Below are 26,696 nucleotides of genomic sequence, written 5' to 3' on the forward strand. Positions count from 1 at the left end.
TGGTTCCACATTGCTCGTTGTTGTAGTAGAGCAAGAGACGTTGAGTGATATTTTGGCAGTACTCGTCAGTACCGCTGACACGTTAACAAAGCAGTTCGTTATCAGAGCGCCTGCTTGTCACGTTATATTGCAGACCTCAAGTATAGACATTTATCGAGTAATCACCTACCACTTTTTCTCATAATTAATTTTGATCTCAGAATAAACAGAATTAATCAATTGAGCTTTGTATGTGTTGATTCAAAAGTACCTTTACATATGTGTGTCGTGATACTGCACGGCCCTCACTATTGCCATCCTTAAACCACTTTTCGTGAAAAACGTTCTTCGTTGTATTAGTAAATACACAGAAGTCAAAAATAAGTTTGCAGAAATGCTTGTTAAATATCACGTATTGTCTGCGAGCCAATAGAACTCGCTGGGCGTCACGTGTTCATGAATTCCTACGCTATATTCTATTTTATTTTATTTATTTAGTGTTCTGTCTGACGACAGGTCCATATGAAGAGAATCCTTCCATCCTTTTCTCGGACTGGGACCTGTTCATATACGTTCTTGGCAGATGATCCAGAAGTGGTTTGCCATTGCCTTCTTCTGTGTGTGTGTGAATGGAGTAATTGTTGGGATGCCACGGAGAAACCGGGGAAGCCCCCGGAGGAAAACTCCGTGTTGCCTAGACCACGGCCTTGCCCAACACAAGTTATAAATTCGGGCACCGCCGGGAATCGAACCCGAGACCCCAGGATTACAAGGCCAGCCTTCTAACAGCTAGACCACCGTCGCCGAATTTATAACTTGCCAATAGCTGCTAGTAATTATATTATACTGGAAAGCTAATAATACACATAAAATAGTATTAAATGATCAGAGAAAAGTAGGACGTTATTGGTGCGGCATGTAGCTCGAAGTTCGTACAAAATATTAGTCGGAAGGCCTAAAATGAAAGACCACTTAGTAAGAGCTGGGAAGAAAATATTAAAACGGGTCTCAAACAAATATGGTACGAGAGTTATAAACCGGAATCATTTGACTTATGATATATTCTAGTAAGGAGTTCTTTTAAAAAGGGTAACGAACCATCAGCTCATATCAAGGAATTTTATAAATTTCTTTGGTTCCGCATGTGTGCTGTGTGCCTACTCACTAAACTGAAGCCGGTCACACTTTCTGAAGCTGACCTACAACTCATTTTAATCCATTCAATAGACTATTTTTTCTCTGACCTAACTCCAGTAACTTTCAAAGAAATGGTGTAGAACGGCCTTAATATTTATACTGAGAGGTCATTGCTTTTTCGTCAGCTTCACAGAGCACCCACCATATTCCGCTATAGAACGAGTATTAAAAATGTAATAGAAGTGAGTTTTATTACAAAAAAAGTGATAACGGAGGGAGGGAAACACAAGGTCGTTATGAGATCTGCAATCGACGATCGAAGCTTGTGGCCAATGAACACACCAACTGCAGAGTATTTGTGTAGGAACTGCTGAATAGAATCCCAAACTACTTTTGCGGCCTCTCCACCTGAAGAGGTCAGAGTAAGAGGTGCACAAAAGGCGTACGTATTGATTTGGGAGCCCTCATGTTGTGGTTTCATTTCGTAAGTGCAGGAGAGGTTACCTACCTTTCATTACGGCTAAGAACGACATATGGTACATATACTGATGAGAATTGGATAGTTTCTGCACATAAATCACACTTGACGAAATAAGCCCAATAATAAAACCGGGATTAAACGCTGCTAACATCGAAGTTAGACATTTTACAACATCGCAACACAATGTTCTATAGGTTGGTAGCCTTCTGCTAGGCCTATTTCTGGAAGACTGCCCCCTGTCAGCCGTCCGCTGCTGCCTAGATACTGAGCATATTTTAAGATAATGCTGTTTCTACCCGGAGACCGTATCCTTCTTACGTAATTAACCAGAGGACACGCGATACTGTATGATGATAGACTCGCCTGAAAGTGGCACCAAAAACTAACTCCGAAGTGGACACGACGCCGAATAACAGTTGCTCAGCAGGAATAACTGTCACGTTTTGAGAATAAACCAATCAGCGTTGGTCAGACTACGCTGTCGGTACTCTCGCGAGTGCAATAAGTTGTCAAGTCGCTTTGCCGAGTCATATGCTGCTGGACTTAAGGTAATTAAACTTGAGATGGTAAAGTTGCGTCATATTGTGATATAATAAATATATATTGTTTAAATCTTATCCGTCTAATCACAATAAATTCTTATTAAATATTAAAATATTACATTAATTAACATTTAAAATATTAAAAATATTAAATGATGTTCTTTATCGAAATATTCGATTTACATTAGACCATCATTTTTCATTTTTCACGACATGTTTCAGTTCCTAAAAGAACTATCTTCAGGTATATATAATTATATAAAGATTCAAATCACTAATAACTTAAATACAATTTCTTAAATACAATACGCTAAAATAATATATAGAAATTGTATTTAAGAAATTGTATTTAAGTTATTATTGATTTGAATCTTTATATAATTATATACACCTGAAGATAGTTCTTTTAGGAACTGAAACATGTCGTGAAAAATGAAAAATGATGGTCTAATGTAAATCGAATATTTCGATAAAGAATATCATTTAATATTTTAAATATTTTAAATGTTAATTAATGTAATATTTTAATATTTAATAAGAATTTATTGTGATTAGACAGACAAGATTTAAACAATATATATGTAATTAAACTTATTGTTAGTGGTATAGGGTTGAGTTCAATTGGAATAAATAATTATTACAAAAATAATACGACGTCAGAATGGCTATCTTTTAGGTTCTAGCACCATGTAGTCTGCTAGAAGTTTACCAACGTTTCAGAGGTCCATGCTGTCTCTATCATCAGGGTGACAATGATTGATGCAGCAAGGACTTCTGAAACGTTGGTAAAGTTCTACCAGAATGGAGGTGCAATGGAGGCATAATATCGACGTCTGTTTTCGCGACAGCCAGTCTCGTTTGATTTCAGCTAACCAACAAATTATCAACCAACGAACTCCCTGGCAGTAGGCAGTCATTACTGCCACCAAACCTTGCCACTGGACACTATATTGTGCCAATTCCATGCACCGTCCGACCTCAGAATCGATTTCTTAATGCTGTATAAAATACTGATATCCGTTGTTATACAGAGTAAGTCTAGCTGCACAACTTTGAAGAACTGTAACCGTGTTACCTGCAGCCAAAATGTGCTGATATCAGCAGATATTTGTAGAGCGTAACCTCGAGTATGCTCTCTTATGTATTTTAAAACCCTAAATATCATACAAAATCTAAAGATACGTGAGATAAGTTTGTGACACCGTCTAGACTTAGCCCTGAAGATTTATCCGAAACGTTTGTACACGGCGTCGCAACCCAGAAGAACAACGTCAAAAGATATGGTCCATCAGTTTAATCAAATTAACGGAGCTCAAAGGGTAATAAAAGGTGGAACCTTGATACGATTTCGAGCGTTAAGAGGATTCAGTGAATTAACAGAGGCACAAATTTCTTTCCTCGAAAACCTCGTTGAAGCTCCTTTCATTCAATGCAAAATCTTTCTCATACTGTAATTCGTCACCTTAACGTTACCGATGAATCATGAAAATCTGCTTATTTTAAATCGTCCACACAGTTTCTTTTCCTTAAGATGCCATTTTTAATGACAGCCTGATTACCTCTGTTCTGGCTTAACTTACTCTGAGTAAAATATGTTACTAATTTTAAAAAATATTATTTGAACGACATTCGCTTCGTCTTAGTTGAAATAATCAACACTAAAAAGCATGAAAACATAACTTGTATTTAATTATCACAGCATCGAACGCGGAAATGAAGCCCTAATTATTATAGATCCCGAAATTATATGAAGTTAGTTGTCAGCTTCAGGCTTCAGCAGATTTACACCGATGCCCATTTAACAGGAGATGTAGGGTCCAGAATCGGTCGACATTTACTGGCGTAAAGAAACACTCGAGCTTATACGGGGAATCGGACCCTAGTCATCCAACATCTTCACTGACTATAATCTGAAGGCGTGCCACAAAATGCGAGTTCTATGAAGCCTTGTAAAATCTCTAGCTCCGAAGCGACGGTTTAATCTTCGTTTTGGAGTTATTCCGTTTACGCACCGAGGTGAGTATAATGCATATTGCAGAACTTTCGATTATATCGATTTGGCATTTTGAATGGCGCTATAACGAGAAATGACGTACATTCGGTCTGCAGTAATGTATTGCAGCCTACATCTTCTGTTCAACACGCGGAAATGAGGACGCTACTCAGTGGCCTATACTTTCCATAATAAGAGCGCCATTTTGAATATATATGAACTTTCCAATTCCTTTCTTAAGATAATAGGACGGACGAAGACACGGTTATGACAGCAAAAACGATGGTGATAGTAATTATGATTATGGCAAAGACTGTTGACTGTTGACAGTGATGATAATATTAAGACTATGGTAATTAAAGCATACACAAACAAGCAATTTTTTTTAAAATCCTCAAATCATACCGAGCAAAACATAGTCGTATTATAACATTTAAAATATTTTATCAATATATTATTCCTAGCGCATCGGCGAGGCTACAAATGAAAATAAAAAAATATATTTATTTTATTTTTAGGTGATTTGGTGTTCACTGACATTCTGGTTTACACGTTCTTTTTCAAATACCACAAACTACATATCTCGTTATCCATTTCCAGTTGCTCTTGATGTGAGTTTCACATGTAAATTTTGATATATACTTTCGAAAAAATATACAACTACAAATTGTAAAAGAGTAATTCTGGGAATACACCATACGCGTTAGAAACATACACCGACATAATAACTGTAACCTGAAAATTTTTTCTTCACAGCATCAACGTTAGTCTCCTACCCTAGCAATGCGGCTACCAGCGAATACACATGTCGAAGCGAAGTCTATAGTTCACACTTTTACTTCCTCATGGGACCTAGTTCCAAGTCTGGGTCATGTCATTAATTCACGTTTTTCGTCAAAACGGGGGTCCGCAGTGGTAGCGCAGTCTGAGGCGTGGGCCTTGTGCCGCTGGGACCGTGGGTTCGAATCCCACTCAAGCCATGGATGTTTGTCCTCGTTTTTCTGTGTTGTACTGTCCTGTATACTGGTAGAGGCTTTGCGACGGGCCGATCCCTCGTCCAAGGAGTCCTACCGAACGTCTATAGATCAAGCCAACGAAAAAGTTGGGACCCGCAGTCCTCAGGCACTTGAAGAACGGGTCGTTCCCAGTAAGCCAGTATCCCAGTTTTCTTCAAATCAGGAATATATAATTGGATATTTACTTAATTAATGTCTGGAATATTGAACTGTAATTAACAGAAGACAGAAAAAGCCACGTTCGGACAAATGCAAGGATAATGCGAAAGACTGAAATTATGACACCAGCTACACATGTAACTTCCGGTTAGAGGCATCCAAACATTTTAGCACTTAATTTCTGTTGCACTGAGTGTGTGTAACTGTGTGCAAATGGTATGACACAAGTCGCCTAGTAGCATGTTATTACCACGTAAGACTAAAATATAATAATAAAAATAATAATAAATTTCTTCTGTATATGATTTAACGATGTGTCAAACGTCATTGCTAATTTATCGTACAATTAGCCTGGAAGAACTGAGGAATACCACGACATATCCTGAAAAAGGAAAGCATCCAATCTGAATGAATAACCGTTCACTATAGACCTAATATTCCAATCATTTCAAAATTATCCTTCTTGTGGGGGAGGCCAAAATTGATCTATGCATTTAGCTGACAGTATGTGACGTAATTGTCTCGCTGTCATTTATTTAAATGTTACCTTCCATCGTCAGATTCGGAACTCTAAATAACAGGTTTTTATGAAGTATTCCGAAACTAATTTAAATTTTTAGCACAAATATTGCAGTATATCTGAGTACTAGATTATATCCAAATTTCTCTATTGGTTCTGGAAGAAAATATGAAGTAAACTAATGCAGATGAATATACCCATTATGGATTTAGTTTGTCTACTGTATGAACAACGTCTTAAAATTTTCTTTCAAAACATCCTATGGACTGAAAGATGATCGGGGTTTGATCCCCGATAGGGACAGAGGATTCTTCCTGTAGTCTCTGCGTCCAGACCGGCTCTGGGGCCCACCCAGCCTCCTCTCCAATGGGTACCGGGGTCCTTTCCCGGAAGTAAAGCGCGGCCGAGGCGTGATGCTGACCACTCACCCCCATCTAATGCCGAGGTCAAGGAAGAGAGGAGCTATACCTCCACTCACCCCAAACGCCTACATATTGAATATAACGGGACAGCTTTCCCTTTTCTAGTACTTTTACCTTTCAAACCTTGAAGACCTTATATTATAATTTTCCGGAAGAATAAAAGGAAACTTGTATTCACTTGTGCATCGCACCCCTTGATTAAAATCGCTTTCCTTCTGTAATTATTCTTGAAAGCAGACAGACTGTTTTATTTCATAATAAAAATGCTTTCGGGACAACGTTTCAAGTCCGGATGAAAAGAAAGCTGACATACATTAATAAATATCCGGAATTTTTTCATTTCATAATGCAGAGTTGGACTTTATGCAGGATAAAGCCGGGCTCTTTTCCCCTCATTTAAAATTATAAGCGCACTTTGAAAATAAGATTGAATTCTACAATAATGAATACGAAACATTACGTCGACAGTAAAATATTACCATAATTGGCATCGTATGGTATGTCATATGTCATAATACACTAGCGTTTCTATTCTAAATTATCGAAACGTCGCTTCGTTAGGCCTATGATTTACTGATCCAAATAAAAGGATTTTACAAGCATACGTACATTTTAAAACTACGGTATCACTTATATTCACAACATTATACGTACATCATATTACAGCTGCTTAAGGTGTGTTAAAATCAGGAGACTACCTGTAGAGTTGAACAGAAATGGGTAGATGAGACACAAAGTAATCTACTTATAATTACTGGGGGTTCTGATGTTTAGTGACACTTTTACCCTTAAACCGTCTCGTTTGGTTTATAAACAGCCTCCATTAGGCCTCATCGCCCTGATGATGGAGGCACTAAACAAATCAGAAACGTCGGTAAACTTATACCAGACTACACGGCGAAACATCATAGAAGACGACCGTCTTCACAGTTGCTAGTATTATTCAGTTGTGATACAGACAGGGCAACACGCTACGTTATATATCGCTTTGTTTCCATTTCAGGTTCGTTCAATTTTGGCGGAGTGTTTTCACAGGAAACATTTAAGAGAATTTACAGTCATTATCAGATTAAGAGATCACACATGTTTATATTTATTCTTTTCGCAATTTTACTTCCTATTCTTAGCGATGCAACATTATTAATCATTCACAGTGTGATTAGATAAGTCCTTGCTGTGGGTTTAGTGGAAATATTAAATATTAAAAGAGCGGTTCTCTACACGTGGCTCCATGAAATGTTCTGTATTGTTTGCTTACATATCTCTAAAGCGAAGACATAGTTATCGCCTGCATGAAATGTTTACTTTTAAAGGAATAAATAAAAATAATTTACATGTTATCACGTTTTAAAGAAAGTTATTAAGAAATACACGAACCTATTTGTTAACAGTAAATTAGTAGCGTGTTTAACACACTGCTATTAATTTTCAACTAATTCGTCACTTAGCCTGTAAGACGATAAGAAACAACGAGTGAAGTCGCAAGTCTGAAGAAAGCTGAGAACTCTTATACAAAAATACGGTGTGCTACAGAAGAGTTTTCTTTGCAGTTTTAGGGGTGCGAATATTTAAAAAAAACTTATAAAAATTAGTCTATCATTTTGCATGCGTTATCTGCTTATCAGTATAGCCACTCACGCTGTTCCTGGCATCTAACGACACGATATGCAATTGAATTACATGAGCGGCGAATGTTTCCGTTCAAAATGCAGAACATCACTTCTGGTTCCATCGTTTCTAACCGGCATCTCCTTCTGCTTATAGTATCGATTCTACCCGCCTCTCTCGGCTCGTCACATACAATATGTATTAGTACAGGCTTCGATTATATCGAACTCGAACGCTCAGAGAAGAATCGACTTTCCAGCAAGTTCTCCAGGGGCAAGTCAATTCCATTATATAAAGTAGGGCCTTAGCTCTCTCTAATACTTGCTTAGTAATGAAAGAAAGAGAACACTTACATTGCACGGATGTAAGCAGGGATCTGTTCATACCACAGCCAATAGCAGAAAGCAGACCTGAAACAAGAACACCACATTAATCAATGTTCATTATTTCTTAGCTTATTTAATGACAGTTATATTAAAAGCGTATATAATATATATCAAACGGAAAGTGACAATTAATGATTAACTGGGAACGACCTGGTGGGAGCTTTGTTAGCCCATTCAAAGATTCTTGACTCAGTTTTCACGTGGAGGGACAGAGAAATAATAGAAACATCAATTAGGTAAGTCAGCGACCGCATGGATAACCGAACCCAGGACCTCCAGAATAAGTGCTAAGCACTTAGGATCGACGTTTGGTCTTCGGATGTTGAATAAATTCGCTGCAACGAGACATATTAACACGTCAAGGAACCAAAATCATTGGCAAGGTATTTAAAAATGTGCAAACATTTGAATAACTCAAGACTAACATGATAAAGTAATATTATCACTGAAAAGCTGATGGACCGTAATCATGGCAAAAATTCAACACCTTTTATAGAACACAATGTCGTGGTCATAACAGCCCTCCTGAAACATCTGAATAAAATTCACACTCTCACATCCCATTCTTTTAAAAGCGTCATGAATGAAATTCTATTCATCATTTCATTGAGCTGTTACAGTCAGAGACAAAGACGGACAGACAGATATGAAAAGCTTATAGGCACATTTTGCAACTCTCAGTTTCAAAATCGCCTATGGAAGCCTTGTCGTGCTATAAGTTCGTACATCATATAGAACACAAAAGGAAATACAGGATCACTTTACTTCTGCTACACAGCGTTACCGGCTATTTAGTGTGGTAAGGCACGCAAATATAATGTATTTATATCTGAAACCACTAAGTACCGTACTTTGCCCGTTTTTTTATAAATCAGCAATACTGTGGTAATAAAAATGTATTGTCATGTGAGGTTTATATAACTTTAATAAACTTACTTAATATTTATATCTACAGGTACATGTATTTTAGATTAATCTTTGCGACCTACAAAAGAAGGTCCTCAACACAGGATGAATATTCAAAAAATATTTGTTAAACACATTTGAGGACCGTACTGTATATCTAACTCACCTCACAAGTTCGTAAAGTCACCATGGTGGCAAAACTGAAATTAGGAACTTAAAAGTACAAACGTAAAGTAGTCACTAATAGCTTGGTATTCATACCGAGTTTCAAGAAATTCCATAAAATATTTCATAATTTGTTTTAATATGGTCATTACACAAAAATTATATAATTTATTACTTAACATAGGAAATAGTTTAGAAAATATTGTAAACATTTTTTATGATACTGACTATATAAATAGCTTATAAATGAATGGTTTGATCTGACTTTGTTATAAATACCTCGTGAAAGGAAATTCTACAATATTCCGGACAGTTAAGTTATGAGTCGCTTTCAATAGACGGAAATTATTCGTAATGGTGTGTAATGATGTAGTATAGACGCGAGTTTTATAACGTATTGGTTTCACCAATTCCGCCATGTTGGCCAGCTGACGTTTTCCCGTGTTACACATCACCTTATGGAGGGCTTTACAAGATCACTCAACGTAAGCCGGGGGAGGGGGGCTCTTATCAGAGACCTGATGCCCATTAGACAGCTAACACCTCTTTTTCCCATAAAGAATTGTATTCAGTGTCCATCATACTTAAGTTTTCCTCCACGTTCCCCTCCTGTACGTAACACGATTTAAGACGAACAGATCCCAACTCTACCAAGAAAAACCTTGCTGGAGGGAACGAAAGTAGGAACGAGACCTCATTCAACACAGAGAGATAAAATATAAATAAATCCTGTTACAAGTTTTATTTACTCAAGGCGTTTGCGAGCAGAATACAGAGGAGAATATCTAGACATAGAGGAAGTAATATAAGAATGGGGAAAAAACATGTAAATTAGTTAGAAGCTTCGTAATTTATAAACCTCACGTAATATTTTAAAGTTACTGAATAATGCCAGGATAAGACGGGAGGGGCTTGTAGCACGGGTGCGTAAGATAAGGCATTCTGCTCTAGCTTTCGACTCGGAGGCAAAAATCTTATTATGACTGCATATTAAAAATATAACATCAGTCTAGTTTTCGATGCTATGAAATTATGCAATTCACAAATAAGAAACGAAACTGAACTTCTTTGTTAGACAGCCGTTTTAGACTATCACGGCACAAATTAGCCCCATTTGTTTCATAGCTGCAGGGATCAGTCACCACTGAGAAGGTGAAAGTCGCTAAGCTCGTCAAAATGTTCTCTGCTATTTTATGTAATCTTAAAATTTATTACCGTCTTCATAAAAGCCCGGCACGGAATCCAGTCCAAAACGTCAAAGCTTCTTTCCCTAACATTAATTTTAATATCATATTCCAATATGCTCACAGGTCCTTCGTAGCTTTCTCCTCCCTTCAGGTTTTTCGACTAACAATTTATGCGCATTTTTATCTCTCTCATGCGTGCTACATGCCCCACTCATCTTACCCTTCTTTAATTCACCATCCCTAAGGAACACGAGGTGAAGTACAAATTACAAAGCTCCTTGTTATGCATTTCCCTCTATCCCGCTGCTATTATTCTCCTAAGCACCTGTTCTCAAACAGAATCTACGTCATTTCTTGAGGGTGAAAGACGGACGTCAAAAACAATGAAGGTAGTCTTTATTCACGTCACATAATCACAGTTCTACTCCTATTTTAATATCACCTCTCGTTTCCATTTATATGGGCTTAAGGACAGGCACTACTCAATATTCAGGTTGCTTTCTGTGTGATCAGCATTTTAATTCAACTTCCCACAGCAATTTACTTCCTTAATGTGTATCCGATATCTTCCTTTATATGAAAATAAAACACCGTATTCTTTTCCGAATATAAACTTACCTGCGTTATATCTAGAGCCAGCACGGTGTCTTGCATGATCAGAAAAATTAAAGATGTAGAAGATTAAAATAATTTTACTAATTTCATTCCGAGTTCTTAACAGTTCAACGAGAATCTCTACTATCTGATTATATTCCTTCCAGATACCTCCAGAATAAATGGTTACTGGTACGCATTGTAATTTTACAACACGTTAAAATTATCACGTAACATTTTTGAACTTAGACTTAAATGCGTTACAACTTAATCGCCACCACGTCCAGACTGATTCGGGAAACCGCCAATTCTTCTACTTCCATAGAGCGGCCTGAAACTAAAGCTGGACACTTTACTGTGTCCATTGTCAAAATTAAGAATTCGTGAATCTTTAATTCACGTCCTGCGCACGTTTACCAAGCACGGGGATAAATCTACTTTAACCTCACAAGAAGTCAGACAAATTTGTTAATATATCATAAGGAAAAATCCTATACGCCACTCTTACATTCAAGTAAAGAGAATATGAGCGGAAAAGCAAATCCACTCTATTCAAATACAGGGCGATTCCATCACATTATATGGTAGTATCTAGACAAAGAGAGACCCTACCTACCAAAGTAACCTTCAAATGGAAGAGAACACGTAGCGTGAGCAATTTAAAATTTAAAGCAGCACTGACAATTTCGCGGCAGCCTTTGACGAGAATTCTCGAGAGGAGGAGGGGGGAGAAATAGGAATTTTTATGTTTTTAAAATTCCATCAGCTCCATTGCATACAATGAATAATATTTGGTATACACAGTTTTTTTGGTTTCAGTCTCAGGCAATTAATTGGAAATCACAGAAGGACCAGAATGATTATTATGACCTCAGAAATACTCGTTTAAGATATGAAGCACTATTAGTGTTTCTTCCAGAACAGCGTGCACAACGAACATACGATCTTTACATGTTCAAACCTCGGCAGCTTTATGTCTAATATTGAAAAATGAGAGCTTCAGAATTTTTAGTTTTCATCTCACATTACTTGAGGACTCTAGATACATCCCATTAAGATTAGACTATTCCACGCGTCCGTATATCAGATAGGACAGGTTGGGCCAACCCAAATGATCTTTCGGGCCACTTTGGAAATGCATCATAACTCCGCGGGCCACATATAAAATTATATATCCCCATATTAGATTTAGATACACTATAGACATTTTTTTGGAGTGAAAAATTGAAACATAATGAGTTATTATTATTGCGTTTACTATTATTCTTACATGTAAACATAGATAATATAATAATAATGATACTAAGCGTACATTGTAAAGAAATATATAGCACTAAAAATTAAATATAAATATATTTTGTAAAAGTGTGATGAATCTCGCGGGCCGGAAAAATGTTCAAGGCGGGCCACATGCGGCCCGCGGGTTGGCCACCCCTGAGATAGGAAAAGATTAAGAAAACAAAAGAACTTAAAACGTGAAGCAACGTCTGCATAGTTATTGTAATGAGATACCAATTTATACTTCTGGTCTGTTAACGTCTGCGCGTGGAATAACAAAGGAGTAACAAAATTTAAATAGCAATGAAGAGAAAGGAACGAATAAACATAAAGTGTATAATTAGTACACTTGTTTGTTTATTCATCAAAACCAACGAAATGTTAAGACTGCAGATTCCTGAGGTTCGAAAATACACCTGAAGAGGCAGATACTGCTTTGGGGCTAGTATGTCGAAGGGCCGAGGACGTCTAAAACATGCCTTTTTTGAGAATTGTAATAAAACTACACATGAGGACATAAAGAGAATTTATGAATATTTAACACCCGACATTAAGAATGCATGGATCAGTCCCATTCAAATACATAAAAGATCTTATCTTCTGGGAGTGTGTTATTGATTACACAATTTATTCGTGTTTTTTATCAAGCAATAGGAATCACACAGTTAAATCCCCTCGCTAAGATAAATTAATTGATAATGAATTCCTTAAATTAAACAAGAGAATTTAAGTCACTGCATAGAAAACTGAGTTGTACATTGATGATCAGAGCTTCCCTCAACTTTTCGAAATTTATCTACGCGGTTAATATGAAACAGCAACTCAATTAAATTTATCCAAATGCTTATTAAGACTGACTCTTGTCCTCTATCTGTTTGATGTCCTTCAGTTTGCTGAAAGTCACAGAGCTACACAGATCCAAAAAATGACAATAATTTTAGCACAGGACCATAGTGAAAGACATTGATTCTCTGACAGAATATTCCATAGTTGAGAAACAGCGCCTGTTTTAAACTTCTACTGAAACTTGTCATGTATATGAGTGCATCCTTACATTTCGATGAAAAATCCATAGTTGATATCACTTATGGATTTTCAATTAAATTACGCCACGAAACTCTTCCTTCCACATTATTTTTAATTCTTTATTAATCTTATCATACAGAGTAATATTCTCTGTTCTACTGACCGTCGTTAAACACACCAGAGTTAGAAAATAAATAAACTTCGTCAAGTGGTCTGTTTAGTTAAAAATAGAGTATGCTTTAGACACTCATATCTTTTCTGTCCTTCCGTAATCCCATTATTAATTTCCGTATTCTGAAATTTTTAACTGCGATATTATTAATCCATAGTTCGAAGATTTCTGTCTTCTGGATTGCTGGGCTGTGTAGTCTGGTAGATGTTTACCAACGTTTCAGAGGTCATACTGCCTCCATCATCAGGGCGATGAGTATGAAGATTTCTGTCTTCTGGGTTGTTACGCCGTGTAGTCTGGTAGATGTTTACCAACGTTCCAGAGGTCATCAAGGCGATGACTGCACAGCGCAACAACCCAGACGACATAAATCTTTATACTCACCGCTGTGAAAACTTCAAATCATACAATCCATAGTTAATTTCCGAAATTTTTTGATATGATTCTAGCACGCATACAAATTGCTCTCAACAATATTTATCTACAGAAAAATTAACGTTGCGCCGACATGACCTTTGGACGCTAAGTTTCACAGCATTTAATTTCTTTTGTGTCATATTTTTTGAAGACAGGTCACTAATTAATATAATTTCTAATTATAAGTGCGTCAAATATTTCCACGCCGATGCAATAATATAAAATAAATTACGCACCCAGAACTCGTAATTCCAATATTCCTATTGCACACTAGTTCTTCTATGTAAATAGACTCTAAGGAATAAAATAAAATTGTTGCGTCTTAAATTACCATTCCGATAAATTGTAGCTGTATGTTTTGTTCTGTTTATCTTGCCTGAAAACACACTTACGATTTATGATTCGCCTTTGTTTCGCTTTCTAAAAGACGCAACCAAGAAATGCGTTACATTTCTATCTCGAGTTATGTGTAATAGCCAAGACAACGCGACGTTATCTGCTGCCAGGAAAATGGCTTTGTACGGTTCTTATATATGTACTTTCATTTCTGATATAACAATAAGATGATACATCCATCCTTAAATTACCTACCTTGATCTGAATCCAGGGTTATAAAGAAAGATTTCAATATCGGATAAAAGAGTTTTTCTTTATTCGGATGTTCATTTTAAAATATTATTCTCGATAAAGTAGACAAATGTTTCAATCGAGTTCCAGAGCAGACCAAGAAAACTTTATTCTGCCTAATACAAATGCCATTTAAGGTCCCACCTTTGATACACATTTTCCACGTCAGTTTCTCCTTCTGATCCGTAATCTTTTCTAGTATTTTTCCTTTATTCCTCATATTTTTGTACTTCTATGTCGCTCAAGCGATAAGTTACAAAGAGGATGCATGGAATTTAGGGAAGGTAAAATACAATATTTGAACTGGTGATTCATAAGCACGTAACACACACTTTTATTCTAGGAACGAAAAATTTAAAATTTAACAAAAAAATATTTAACATCGCCAATATATTGAAAACCTGGCAGCAAAATATCTTCTGAGCGTGTTCCGTTCATAAACGTAATTATCACATATGATCTAGAACCAAATATAGGCCTACATTAATTTCAAATGTACTCAAAATTATATTATCATTATTTGGCTTGCGACCAGAAGATGTCTTTGCATTTTCGTTTATCTTCAGTAAACAGTTTAAGCTATCGGCTGTTCGGTCTTTTGATGTTTTGAGCTCCTTCCATTTTCAAATTGTACGAGCATAAACACACTTACTCAACATTTTTATATTTCAAAACCTAAATTCATAATAGTAACTGGACGTTTTAAAAAGACATATTATGTAATTATGAAAACAAACAAGTTCAGGAAATATTTGTCATTCCTGTTCGCTCAAATTCTAATGCGTTAAAGTTCTTAGAAAATAACATGACGCGATGGAAAAGAGTTGATTACTTGCTTATTAGTTACTCAAGCAACCAGCAACTATTTCATATACTTAGTTACATTACACATATCATAGCTTATACAATTTTCGGAGTTAGTAATTCATCACTATGTGGCAATATTATTGAAAATATTGTCTCACCGTGTCTCAACACTTTTTGCTGACCTTCGCCAACAGTAACTTTACATGCCACCATTTACATATAAAAATAACAAGAAGACTTCAATGATGACAGCCTTAGCATAGCCAGTTGATGGATTAGTCAGTATCTAAATTGAATAAAAATTTCTTTGGATATTATCCATCGTCTAGTAAATATAAAACGTAAAAACGACGTTTCGGAGATGGGACTCTATCTCCGTCTTCAGGTTCCTACACAGTTGGGTCCACTAGATAGAGCTAATCCCCATCTCCGAAACGTCGTTTTTACGTTTTATATTTACTAGACGATGGATAATATCCAAAGAAATTTTTATTCAATTGACTCTTCACCATCGTCAAGAAGTTTTAGATTTTTTATTTAAATTAATCTATCAGCCGGTAGGCACTTCTTCAGTTAGCCACTTGATAATAAGTCAACTATTTATTAAGTCGTGCGTACTTGGACAGTCAGCAAGTCAGTCAATGAATTAGCCAGCCAATAGGCTAGTGTAGAGACGCCTTTTTTAAATTACTATTGTCCTTTACGATCCGCGAATGATACGTCTGTCCCTCTCTGTGGTCAGAGGTCTTCGCTATGTTGCGTCAGTTACACGCAGTTGCAGTAGCCACGACTGCAAACGATTCTTGTGGTAAGACCGTGGTTTTGGAATGTGTGGGTGCAATTGGAAGCAGCCAACAAAGAGCTAATGCAAACGCAGTGCCATATGTAATAACGCCCGCCACATGATATGCGAACACCAGTGTCTCGGACATCGGTCCACTGCACCTAGCAGTGCTATTGTTCCTATTGTTACGTCACCACATGGATTCAGGGACACGGCTAACAGCTCAGTGACCATCACCCCTCCCACCCACGTTCCAACCGGTACACTGAAGCCTAAATTATTTCCGCTTCGTAAGTTCTGTTTGTATGACTGCCTGTCTGCAGTTTTCGGTTTTGTCTCGCGATGGCAGAGGCTTTCTGCTAGGTCGATCGCCTGCTAAAGGAGTCCTAAGGCGTGTCACATTGTTTTGAGGCCAAACACATCAAAGAAGCTGACTCGCGAAATGAGAGTATCAAAGATGAAGGAAGGGTTGTAAACAAAGTTCAGAAAACATGGAGGATAAAACCAAGAAGGGTGAGAAGATAAAGAGTGGGAAAATAAAAGAAAAATATGGAGGGCATAAAGAAGGGTTATGAGAAAATGAGGCAGAATAAAAATGAAATTAAAATAAAAAATCTCGATTAAAAAATTTTTAGTCTGTGTATAATGTTGATTTAAACGTGTTGGTTATTCGCTGTGGTCTATAACCGCTAGATTTTAAAAGTGGAGAGAATGTGAGAAGATAGAAATGAGATACTTGAAACCTTGCATAGTGTATTGAAATATAAAGTTTGTTTAGAAACAAAACTGTTTACACTTTAGGACACTAATTCCAAACGCGTTTCGACCTCAAGACCAAACCAACAACGACAATCATACCAGTATACTTAAAAGCTAAGTGCCCAACAAAATACACCAATATCTGTGGAATCAACGTCCAGTGAGGTGTTACATAAATATGGTTCTTGTAAAATACATACCTTTTATGCCCTGTTAAATACTATAATATTTTTGGTTTGTATTTAAGATTTAGCTTGTTTTTTTCCACGGATAATGACCTCTTGAGGTCGAAAAGCGTTCGGCATTAGTGTCCTCAAAGTGTAAAAGTTTTGTTTGTATACATACTTTATAATGAGATGCCTGTTTTGGAGAGAAATTAGGTCTATAAAACATCGCTACCTTTAGAGGAGACAGTACGTGTAGATGATTAAGCTTAGTTGCTTAGGAATGTCAACATAAATTATGCGTTATTCATATAACCAAACAGCCTACTAATTAAACAGAAGTAACTGATTAATTAACACAATAATTTTATAAATAAAACGTAACACGTTAACAACTCTAAACCAGCGTCATGTGGCAGATTCTCCCCTGACAAAACTACAATCGCTCACTTCGTCAAGAAATTCCATGATTTATGAAACCTGGAAGTTTATTGCCGTGTTAGAAAAATCCTGCCAATGGTCACCATTTCTTTAAGATCCGTTTTGTATTGTACTCTTACCTACGTCTTTATATCCCTAGAAAAGTTTAAACAACCTAAAAATAATTATAATTAATTAGCGGTTACTTTGTGCCTTTGTAAATTTATGAGGTGGGTGAGTGCGAAGTCAGCGAAATTAATGCCCGGCTAAAATTTCTGGGACTGATATTTCGCGGCCATCATGTTATTTCGCATTACACAATCTAATGGCAGCGACAGAAGTTGAGTCTCCTGCAAAACTGTAGCCTGAAAGCAGACTTACCACACGACAAACCCATTGTAGTAGTTTAGGAGGCACAACCAATTGTGTAAGCTAAATGCTATGTTTGTAGAAGGAACATAAACATACATTTTGCATGAGAAATTGTTTCATTTGTTAATGTTACAATATTTGTCAGCAACAACCATAAAGACAATATTCATATTAGTTACTGTACAGAGGCGAATAAGTAAAGTACTATTATATAATTTGTATAATTATTAATTTATACTACATTGTGTTAAAGGACAAAATAATTTAAGGAAACGTAAGGTCATTAAGATTTCTTCCCGAGCTTCTATTTTGTTTTTCAAATGTCCTGATTAAGCTTAAGCCTTTCAGACCCATAACGTGAAAATGTGTGGTACAGATTAATGAAAAAATAAAAATAAATTAAGATGAACTAAGAAGAAGAGGACAAACCTACGGTCTTCATCTAACAACTATTTATCAACTGCGACAGCTATAAAATATCAAGTGAAGACGAGGACGATAAACATAATTAACTAATACCAGGAAACAGAATATTTTTTTTAGAAGCTGATAGTACTCTCAGTTAGATTCATTACCATGTTCACAAGATCCCGCCATCGGTACCTATCCCCAGCCACATTAATCAAATCCACATCCCAAAACCCTGATTCCCTAAGAGTACAAAGTCCGAGATTGCACTGTCTACGACTGCTCATTCAATGCGTTTGCAACTACCATCCACATCCAGCGACCTTCTTCTCGATGCCGTCGTAACAAAGGAAGGGGCAGTGGATAAGGGTAACGAGTACAGCTTTTGTCATTTTGTATCCTGTGCGAAACATCGTCCCATGGCTTCTGGCTGAAGTTGTTGAATGTATCACAATTGAGAATATAAATTTACGGTGCTACTAACAGTTTTAGATACAAATTAAGACTTTGAAGTCGAAGCTCCTGTAAGTATTATTTAAGAATTCAGTCCGTACCGCAAAGAAAACACGGCACTTTATCTTAAGTAGTTAATGTTGTTCGAGGTAATAAAGATTGTATGTTCAGATACTCACATAAAATCAAACAAATGCAATTACTATTTGTTGTTAAACCATCCATTAAATTTCGTTATCATTCAGTTTTAATGGGTCAAACTTTAAGAATTCGAAAACACAGTCAACATTTTCATATTCTGGCAAAAAAAAATATTTCGTTGTCTTCCCAAAAACTGGAAAAACACACAATTGACTACAAGGGCCTGACCTGGACTCAGTTTAAGTTTCTGTAAAACTAATTGAACACTAACGATAAACGCGTTTGTACTCAAACCAACTGAAAATAAACTTTCTATCCCTTCCAATTTGTTTTTCCTTCCTTTATTTTTGTCACTTTTAGAGAGAGAAATTGTGAAAGTTTACTTGACGTGGGTGGAAATCGTTCGCCAGATACTTAGCCACCAAGTTCGATGCAAGCTGTTTCCATGCAGTAGCAGTAAACACTGGATCGAGCGAGCGAGTGAGAGAGAGAGAGAGAGACCCTCTTCAGGTATAATAACTGCAATGGAAGAAAAACCTCCATGACAGCTGAAACAAACCGGGAAAGTAAGGAAAGTTATCGGAAACGTTTGACACATACTGCAGGATCGCTTTAAATTCAGACACTAGAAGTTTCTTTTAACTCGTAACTGAGTACTGCAAAACGATTGGAAGTAGAACTGTTTTTAGAAGACCATCGTTGGTTTAGCGTCCTTGGGTGGCCGTACGTTAAAACCATCGTATACGGAAAAAGAAAGGAACTACATCACATCTGAACTTCAGTACCCTAAAGACCAGGACGAAGATTGGTCTCGAAACTTTGCTGTTTTCATCATTAGACCAGCTTTCGCGGCTGGTAACCTGAGAATAATTCATTATACTTAGTCGTCGTGAAAACTTCAGATCATACATAACCTGAAATCGTTGCTAAATAGCACAGGTGACCTTTTGGGCGAGGGCAAGTGAAGCATGGACAATTTATATAGGGCATTTGGGCGACCTGAATAATAATAAAACAACTTATTTAGGCGAATAGAAAACGTAATTTTTCCTTCCCACTTCAGGAATCCCGCGACTCGACATCGCTTCATTCGGATTCTAGTGTTGACGTCACTACGGTAGACGTTGCAACGCTCGGCGTCGGTTTTCCAGTGGCTGTTCTATGCCGTTGTTGGATTGGGATGGTTTATGTTGTGTAAGGTTTCGTTGAGGTTCGGTTGGGTTAAGTTGGGTTAGACTGGATTAGGTTAGGACAGGTTAATTTAGGTTGAGTTAAGATGTGTTTGTTCCGGCGTCGTAAAACTGGCCGTCGGGTTGCCAGCATCGTATCGCAAGGCGTCCCGAGGCTCATCTTCTCTTTATTAGGACGGGCGCCGCTACGCTCGGCGTCAATGTCGTGTGGCATCCCGAGTCCCTATTCGCTTGATTAGAATTCTTATGTCGACGTCACTACGTTAGGCCAAGATTAGAAATCTAATCGCCCAAGCGATCTTTCATCTTTGGCCAAGACATTTTCTGTTCGCCCACTCACTAAATAACTATATATTTATGGACCCTGTTACCCAATAAAACTTTACACAGTCAACAATAACATATTTTACTAGCATCCTACGTATCGAGTTTATCAACAGAATAATTACACAGTGGCCTGTCGTTCTGGGGTGTGGGCCTTGAAAACCAGGACCGTGGGTTCGAATCCTACTCAAGGCACTGATGTTTATCCTCGTCTTCTGTGATGTTAGAGGTCCTGCGACGGGCTGATCGATCGTCCAAGCAGTCATATGTCTAAATACATTAAGAAACCTCCCATATATGTGGAGGTCAACGTCCTTCAAAGACTATAGAGCCAAGAGGAGAGATAAATAATTACATAGCAACAGTTCGAGTACAAAAGGAACTAGGAACATTCCTAAAGGGAGAAGAACACTTGAAAGACAAGAGGGGAAGAGAGATCTAGGCTGGAAGAGCACTTGTTTTGGACGAGTGGTTCTTATAATTTTCAAAGTATTTTTCCTCCTTTCGATATTTACCAAAATACAATAATAAAATAACTGTACAATGCACATGGGATGAATCATAACTAAAAATATTTTGGTTACTCCTGTTCCGCGAGTGAAATTGTTTTAGAGCAAAAACCATGAATATACACGAGCGCTGTATTGTAAAAAATATAAAAAAAAACATGTTGAGCTCTAAGAACGTTGACAGGCAACATAATTAATATGGTTATGTGTGCATAGTAATGAAGATAGTAGTATGTACCAATAAACACCCTCAGTTATGGCATAATTTACTTAAGACAAATTTATAGTTTATTAAACGAGGTCTAGACAACGAACTACTAGCAAGATAATGAAAATGTTGTTCAACAGAGAACACAGAATTTTGCAACAAACTTCATTAGAAGGACGGAAGGACTTCAAAATCACTCTCGGAGCGTCACTAACTCAATTTCGTTTAAGTGCTGTATTCAGAATCTTAAATATAAATTGATAAGTGATTCTTGGCTTGTTTAGTGCCGCCATTTCAAGTACAAAGGTTATACGTTTGCTGCTCAATAAGAAGGACTTAAGCCAAACCTTTATTGACTTCAGCTCTTCTCACCAAACACGAAGGAAATAACATCGAGTGACAAGGGTAGGTCATTGTGAAGGAAACAACCTGTGCTTACTTCAAGGATCTCTGTAAACAGAACGCATTTATGGGTTTCGTATGATTCTCGGAATACACATCGATAATTCTCTAAACAGAATTTACCAAGAGATCTTTTAATGGAAGCTTGCTGTGTTTTTCTTTGAGGTAGGAACTGAAATATAAAATGTTATCTTGACGAACTTTGTGCTTAGAAGGATTAGATGAGATGATACAACCTGGGAAGGACTTGATAGTAAACGGTCCCTTTCAACGTAGTTTTCAGTAAAAGAGACAAATAACTGGAGAGTGCAATCAATATAGTCGAAAAAGAAACAGAAAAATAATTTGAAAAATGAAATCATAAAATATCGGAATAGTTCCTTGAATGGGTCATAACATGTACCTTATATATCCTCTCTAATTTAACGACCGACGTAACTAACTCAAATGGTTGATACAGAGTCATAAGGTAACTGATTAACTAATATGACAAACCAAGAACAGTACAACTAAATAGAAATAACCAAAACATATTGGTGTATTTTTAAATTACTATGACAGTACATTGACTCAATCATTAAAGTGACTGGCAACTGGTAGGAAGAACTGTGTTCGGTCCCCGGTAGGGGCAGGGATTCATCTCTTTGCCACTGCACCCAGATCATCTCTGGTGCCTTCCCAGGCTCATATTTAGTGCGAATTGAGAGCCGGAGACTAAAATTAACCACTCTCCTCCATCCAATGCCGAGGTTAATAATACGTGAAACTACGTATCTTTATGGTCCAATGGTCAAACACAGGAAACAATTTAGACCTAAGAAGATGGCTCTTTTATGTGTTATTTCGCTGTAGAGTCTGGTAGAAGTTTGCCGACGTTTCAGAGGTGCTTGTTGCATTCATCAAGCGCCTCTGAAACATCTATTAACTCTTATCTGACTACACGATGCAACAACCCAGAAGACAGCAACCTTCATGTTTGCCGCACTGAGAACTTCAAGTCATTTTTGTGTTACATTCTGAGAAAATATTATTCTGGGGTGTCACTGTTTTGAGAGACCCTTCTCCATTCCCTTACTCACGATGAGATGGGAGAAATATCTTGAAAAAAAATGCAGTCTGTATCCGATTACTAGACAGGCTATACTACACCTCGCAGATGTAACATGAAGTGAGTAAAGTTCACGGATCTCATTAAGCTTAATTAAGTTGTTAAGTAAAAGATTCGTTTCCGTTGATCTCCTGCCTGACACGGGCAGTGTACTGTTTCAGTATAGTGTGTTTTTCAAAAGAAGATGACTCCCTTGTTAAAATTTTATTATTTTTATTGTGTCTCTGATGACAGCCATTATTATCCGCTAAAGAACAGCTTAACGCAGTTGTTACTATCCACAGCAAAACAGCCCAATACAAAATTATTTTAATAACAGTAAAGTAAAAATAGAGAACGATGTAAATATTAGCATGAAAATGTACATATCAACCTCATAGCTACAAAGCGAACTCTAGCACTCTTTTAAATTGCTAGAGTACCCGACTTTTTCAATGTTATTTTCCTGTTTCGTTGTGTTGTCATGTAATCGTGAAAAGTTTACGTTGGTCTAAACCAGTGGTATTCAACCTTTTTTGTTCGCGTACCCTCAGATATAATTTCTCTTCAAATTTGTACCCCAAAAGTTGTTGGTGTATAATTCAAGTTATACATAGTATATAATCTACATCTAAAATAAATTAAATAAATTACATTACTGATTAACAGTGTTTATCATAAAATAATATATATATATATATTTTTTTTTAAATTTCACGTACCCCCTAAGATGTCTTCGCGTACCCCAGGTTGAATAACACTGGTCTAAACTTCAATCAGAATTTAGGATCTTACTGGACTAATGGCAAAGAGAAAACCGAGATTAAACGTATACAAATGATAAGAAAAAAACAATGAAAAAAGTTACAAGCAGCACGTATAAAATTATGTGAAGTAACAGAAATGAATAGAAAGGTTTTCGACAAATTAACACATCGGAAAAATATCACGGATACAAAATTACAAAACAGAATGTTACCTGAATGATACGTAAACAGATCCCCAGAACCCAGTATCTGAAATGTCATTACAGTCCCATCCGCCAGGGGACAGCACCCACAACAAAGCCATTCACAAGCAGCACGAGAGCTGAAAATGGGGATGACCAGGCAATGGGACCTACCAATTCATTGTGAATTTCGACGCCTTTCAGTTGTTTTGGAAGGTGCTATACTTTATTTTTCAGAGTTGTAAACTACCTCGTTGACATAATGCAATATTCAGTTAAAGAAAAAATAGTTCAGAAGCCACTGATATGTTCTCTGCGGTTCTGTTATTAAACTGATATTTTACTAAAGGTAGTGTAAGTAGGATGACTAAATTTTATTTTATCTATGTTACAATTGTTTAAACAGTTCAACATACATTTAATTTCAATGTTCTATTCTAAATTAGAATCCATATTTCGTGATCACTTTAAGATGTTGTTTGAGGTTAGAAGCGAGTATGGGGTAATGAGAATCACTTTATCTCAAATCAATCTAATGGTGGTTATGAATGACAAATATTGGATTATATCGCATATATATGTTATATTCCTTACAAATTTCAACTTAGGTCTACACCTTGTTACCTTTGTGATCAAAGACAGCAAATTATTTGCCTTGTGTAATCACTAGCATCTCAAAGAAAATATCTAAATCGGGGCCATTTTCAATTTCGTATCGAAATTCTAATGCAGACCTCATCTAATTCTTGGGACTGACTATGGGCGATTAAACTTGGATTTTATTATTCTCTCACCACAGCATTAGAAACTTTCTGGGTCTTTGCAATTTCTATACAAAGACCCACAATAACTTCTGCTGGTGTTCGAAATCGTGCATAATAATATACACATGTTTACAGCAATGAATAATATATGTTTTATATGTGGAAAAACGGCGCATACATCCCATTAAAAAAGATATCTTCCGGATAGGAAATAGGGAACATATGTTTCGGTATAATTCCATACTACTGCAAGCCACTCGTGAGATATTAGAGTACTATATATCAACCACTGAAGTTACGCAAATTTAAATGTGACGTACGTGTCTGCAGCAACGAGCAACTACTTGAAGCAGGTAGTGGCTGTTTTTAATTTGTTCCCTATAACTTCTCTAATGGTACTAACGATAACAAAGAAAAATTTTGAGAATATCGGTCTAGACACTACACATACTAATTACATATTTCATATGAAAACCTACGATCTGCTTCAATCAGTACCAAGTGTCAGATGCAATAACGGACTGGGATTTTGACCCATTCTATAACCGAAAAACAGTAAATTTCTGCATTAAAGGAACACATTTCTGCAGTGCAAGTTGTTGAATGTATAGAGAGTCAAAGTGTAGGTAGAGCTTGTTGGCAGCTTTGCTAAAATATCACTTTTTCCCCCCGGTCCTCTTCCTCACTTTTGAAACTCTGTCGCTGTCGAAACTGTTCATAACTTGCCAAAACTTTTCCTCTTTGTTCCATACAACTTCCTTCCTTGTTAAACTCTACTGTTTCCCACTGTTACTATTATTCACTGACCTTTCTCCCGACATCCCTGGCCGCTTCACTCATTTTAATGAATAGTGGCGGAATATTTATTTATTTCGCTTTTCTGTAGTCCTTGAAGGGCCTTGGCCACGATCCCAGTAACCAAACAATCAAGACCAACGTCCTAGACCGAGCGGCTACTGCAACCGGAAATGTTTAATAGTGTCTGTATGAGAGGAGCATTGACTCTACATTGAAGCCGTGACGTCATAATTAATGCTGTACTAAAAGACACTGCCCCCATTCTAAAAATGTTTCCAATATTTGGACCAATCAACATATTTAATATCACGGGCGTGTTACTAATGACATGTCTAATATACTAAACTCTACATAAACCAAGACATACTAAGAATACAAAAACGATACTAGAACGTTAGGAAACTAATGTAGAACCTTGAGTAAACCGATGTTTCTACACTGACTATTAGAACGACTGTGCGTCTATGCAAATGGGTAGTTTTGTTTAAAGCTCAAGTCAATTCTCTGCTGTCTGATCTGTAGCAGTGCCACTGAGCGTCACTGCAAAATATCTTTGGCCTATACTGTCACACAAAAGTCTTTTAAACCACATGTTAATGCCCCGGTAATGTAATTGTACAATTACAGTTATGACTTCACATTAAAGACAACTAACTAGGTCGATGGTGTCAAGAAATTTTGTTCCTCCGAAACAGAACTGGAAATTTCTGCGCCTCGGCCTCCAAGTTTTCTGATTGGATCCATGACATTTCGTTAAGACAGCACTTCAAGAAACGACACTTTAGTTAGCCACATAAATGTACAGACGATTTGGTTTAAAAATACAAAGGACATTTGGGCCCTAATACGGTAGTAGAATTAAATTGGCATGGGCTTTATTTGCTGTGAATTCCAATGGCATCTCTCCCTTTTTCCACACCAAGCTTTAATTGTTATATTTTGTTTGAACATTATCCATTGATTGTTATTCAAAAGTTAAAAATTACAAAAACGTCAAGTAAAACTGTCTTACTATACGCCATGTAGGCGTTTGTCCATGACTTGTTTCTATCTTTTTGTAATTGTAATCAAATAATAATATCTAACACTACTAGAACAATAGCTAAGTGCAAGTTATACTCCTGTGAATAACAGCATCTAGTGCAGTCTGACTTCGAATATTTTGTCAAATACCCATTTCATTTTTAATTCTGAATCCATTTTGAACCATTTGACTAAATGTATTAATTTCCCTGATGCCACTGAAGATGACCTTTTGAGGTCGAAACGCGTATGGCAATAGTGTATATTTCTAGTGTTAATAGTTGTTGGTTTGCTTAATCTATATACTACTAGAACAATATTTACAGGACTGATAATCTGTGGAATAGGACAGCATGCCTTACGAGTTCTGACGATCTGACTGTAACACTACAAGAGCCTCGTTTGTGGTCAACACGTAAACTCCCCCGCCACAAATATACAGGCCCGCACCGTCCGAAGAACCTCCGGATATCAAGTGACATTCTCTAAACTGTTTTGTTAACGTTCCTTCATAAGCGT

At 36.8% G+C, this 26,696-nt stretch overlaps 1 protein-coding gene across 10 annotated transcripts in view; it reads right to left on the bottom strand.

The window, feature by feature from the left end:
* The window catches only part of LOC147872551 (cephalotocin receptor 1-like), a 416,916-nt gene that overhangs the window by 259,455 nt on the left and 130,765 nt on the right, over positions 1–26,696 (bottom strand). For all 10 annotated transcript variants that reach the window (XR_015537200.1, XM_087356260.1, XM_087356255.1 and 7 more), the window contains one exon: positions 8,211–8,267. Coding sequence is in view for 6 of the 10 variants with exons in the window: in XM_087356261.1 (XP_087212387.1) it covers positions 8,211–8,267 (57 nt within the window). In the remaining 4 variants the exon portion in view is untranslated. The remainder of the gene's footprint in view (positions 1–8,210; positions 8,268–26,696) is intronic.

The sequence above is a fragment of the Zootermopsis nevadensis genome, unplaced genomic scaffold, assembly GCF_977971745.1.
Source record: "Zootermopsis nevadensis isolate Lab colony 2312 unplaced genomic scaffold, Znev_1.0 Znev_ptg000026l, whole genome shotgun sequence".
Classification (NCBI taxonomy): Eukaryota; Metazoa; Arthropoda; class Insecta; order Blattodea; family Termopsidae; genus Zootermopsis; species Zootermopsis nevadensis.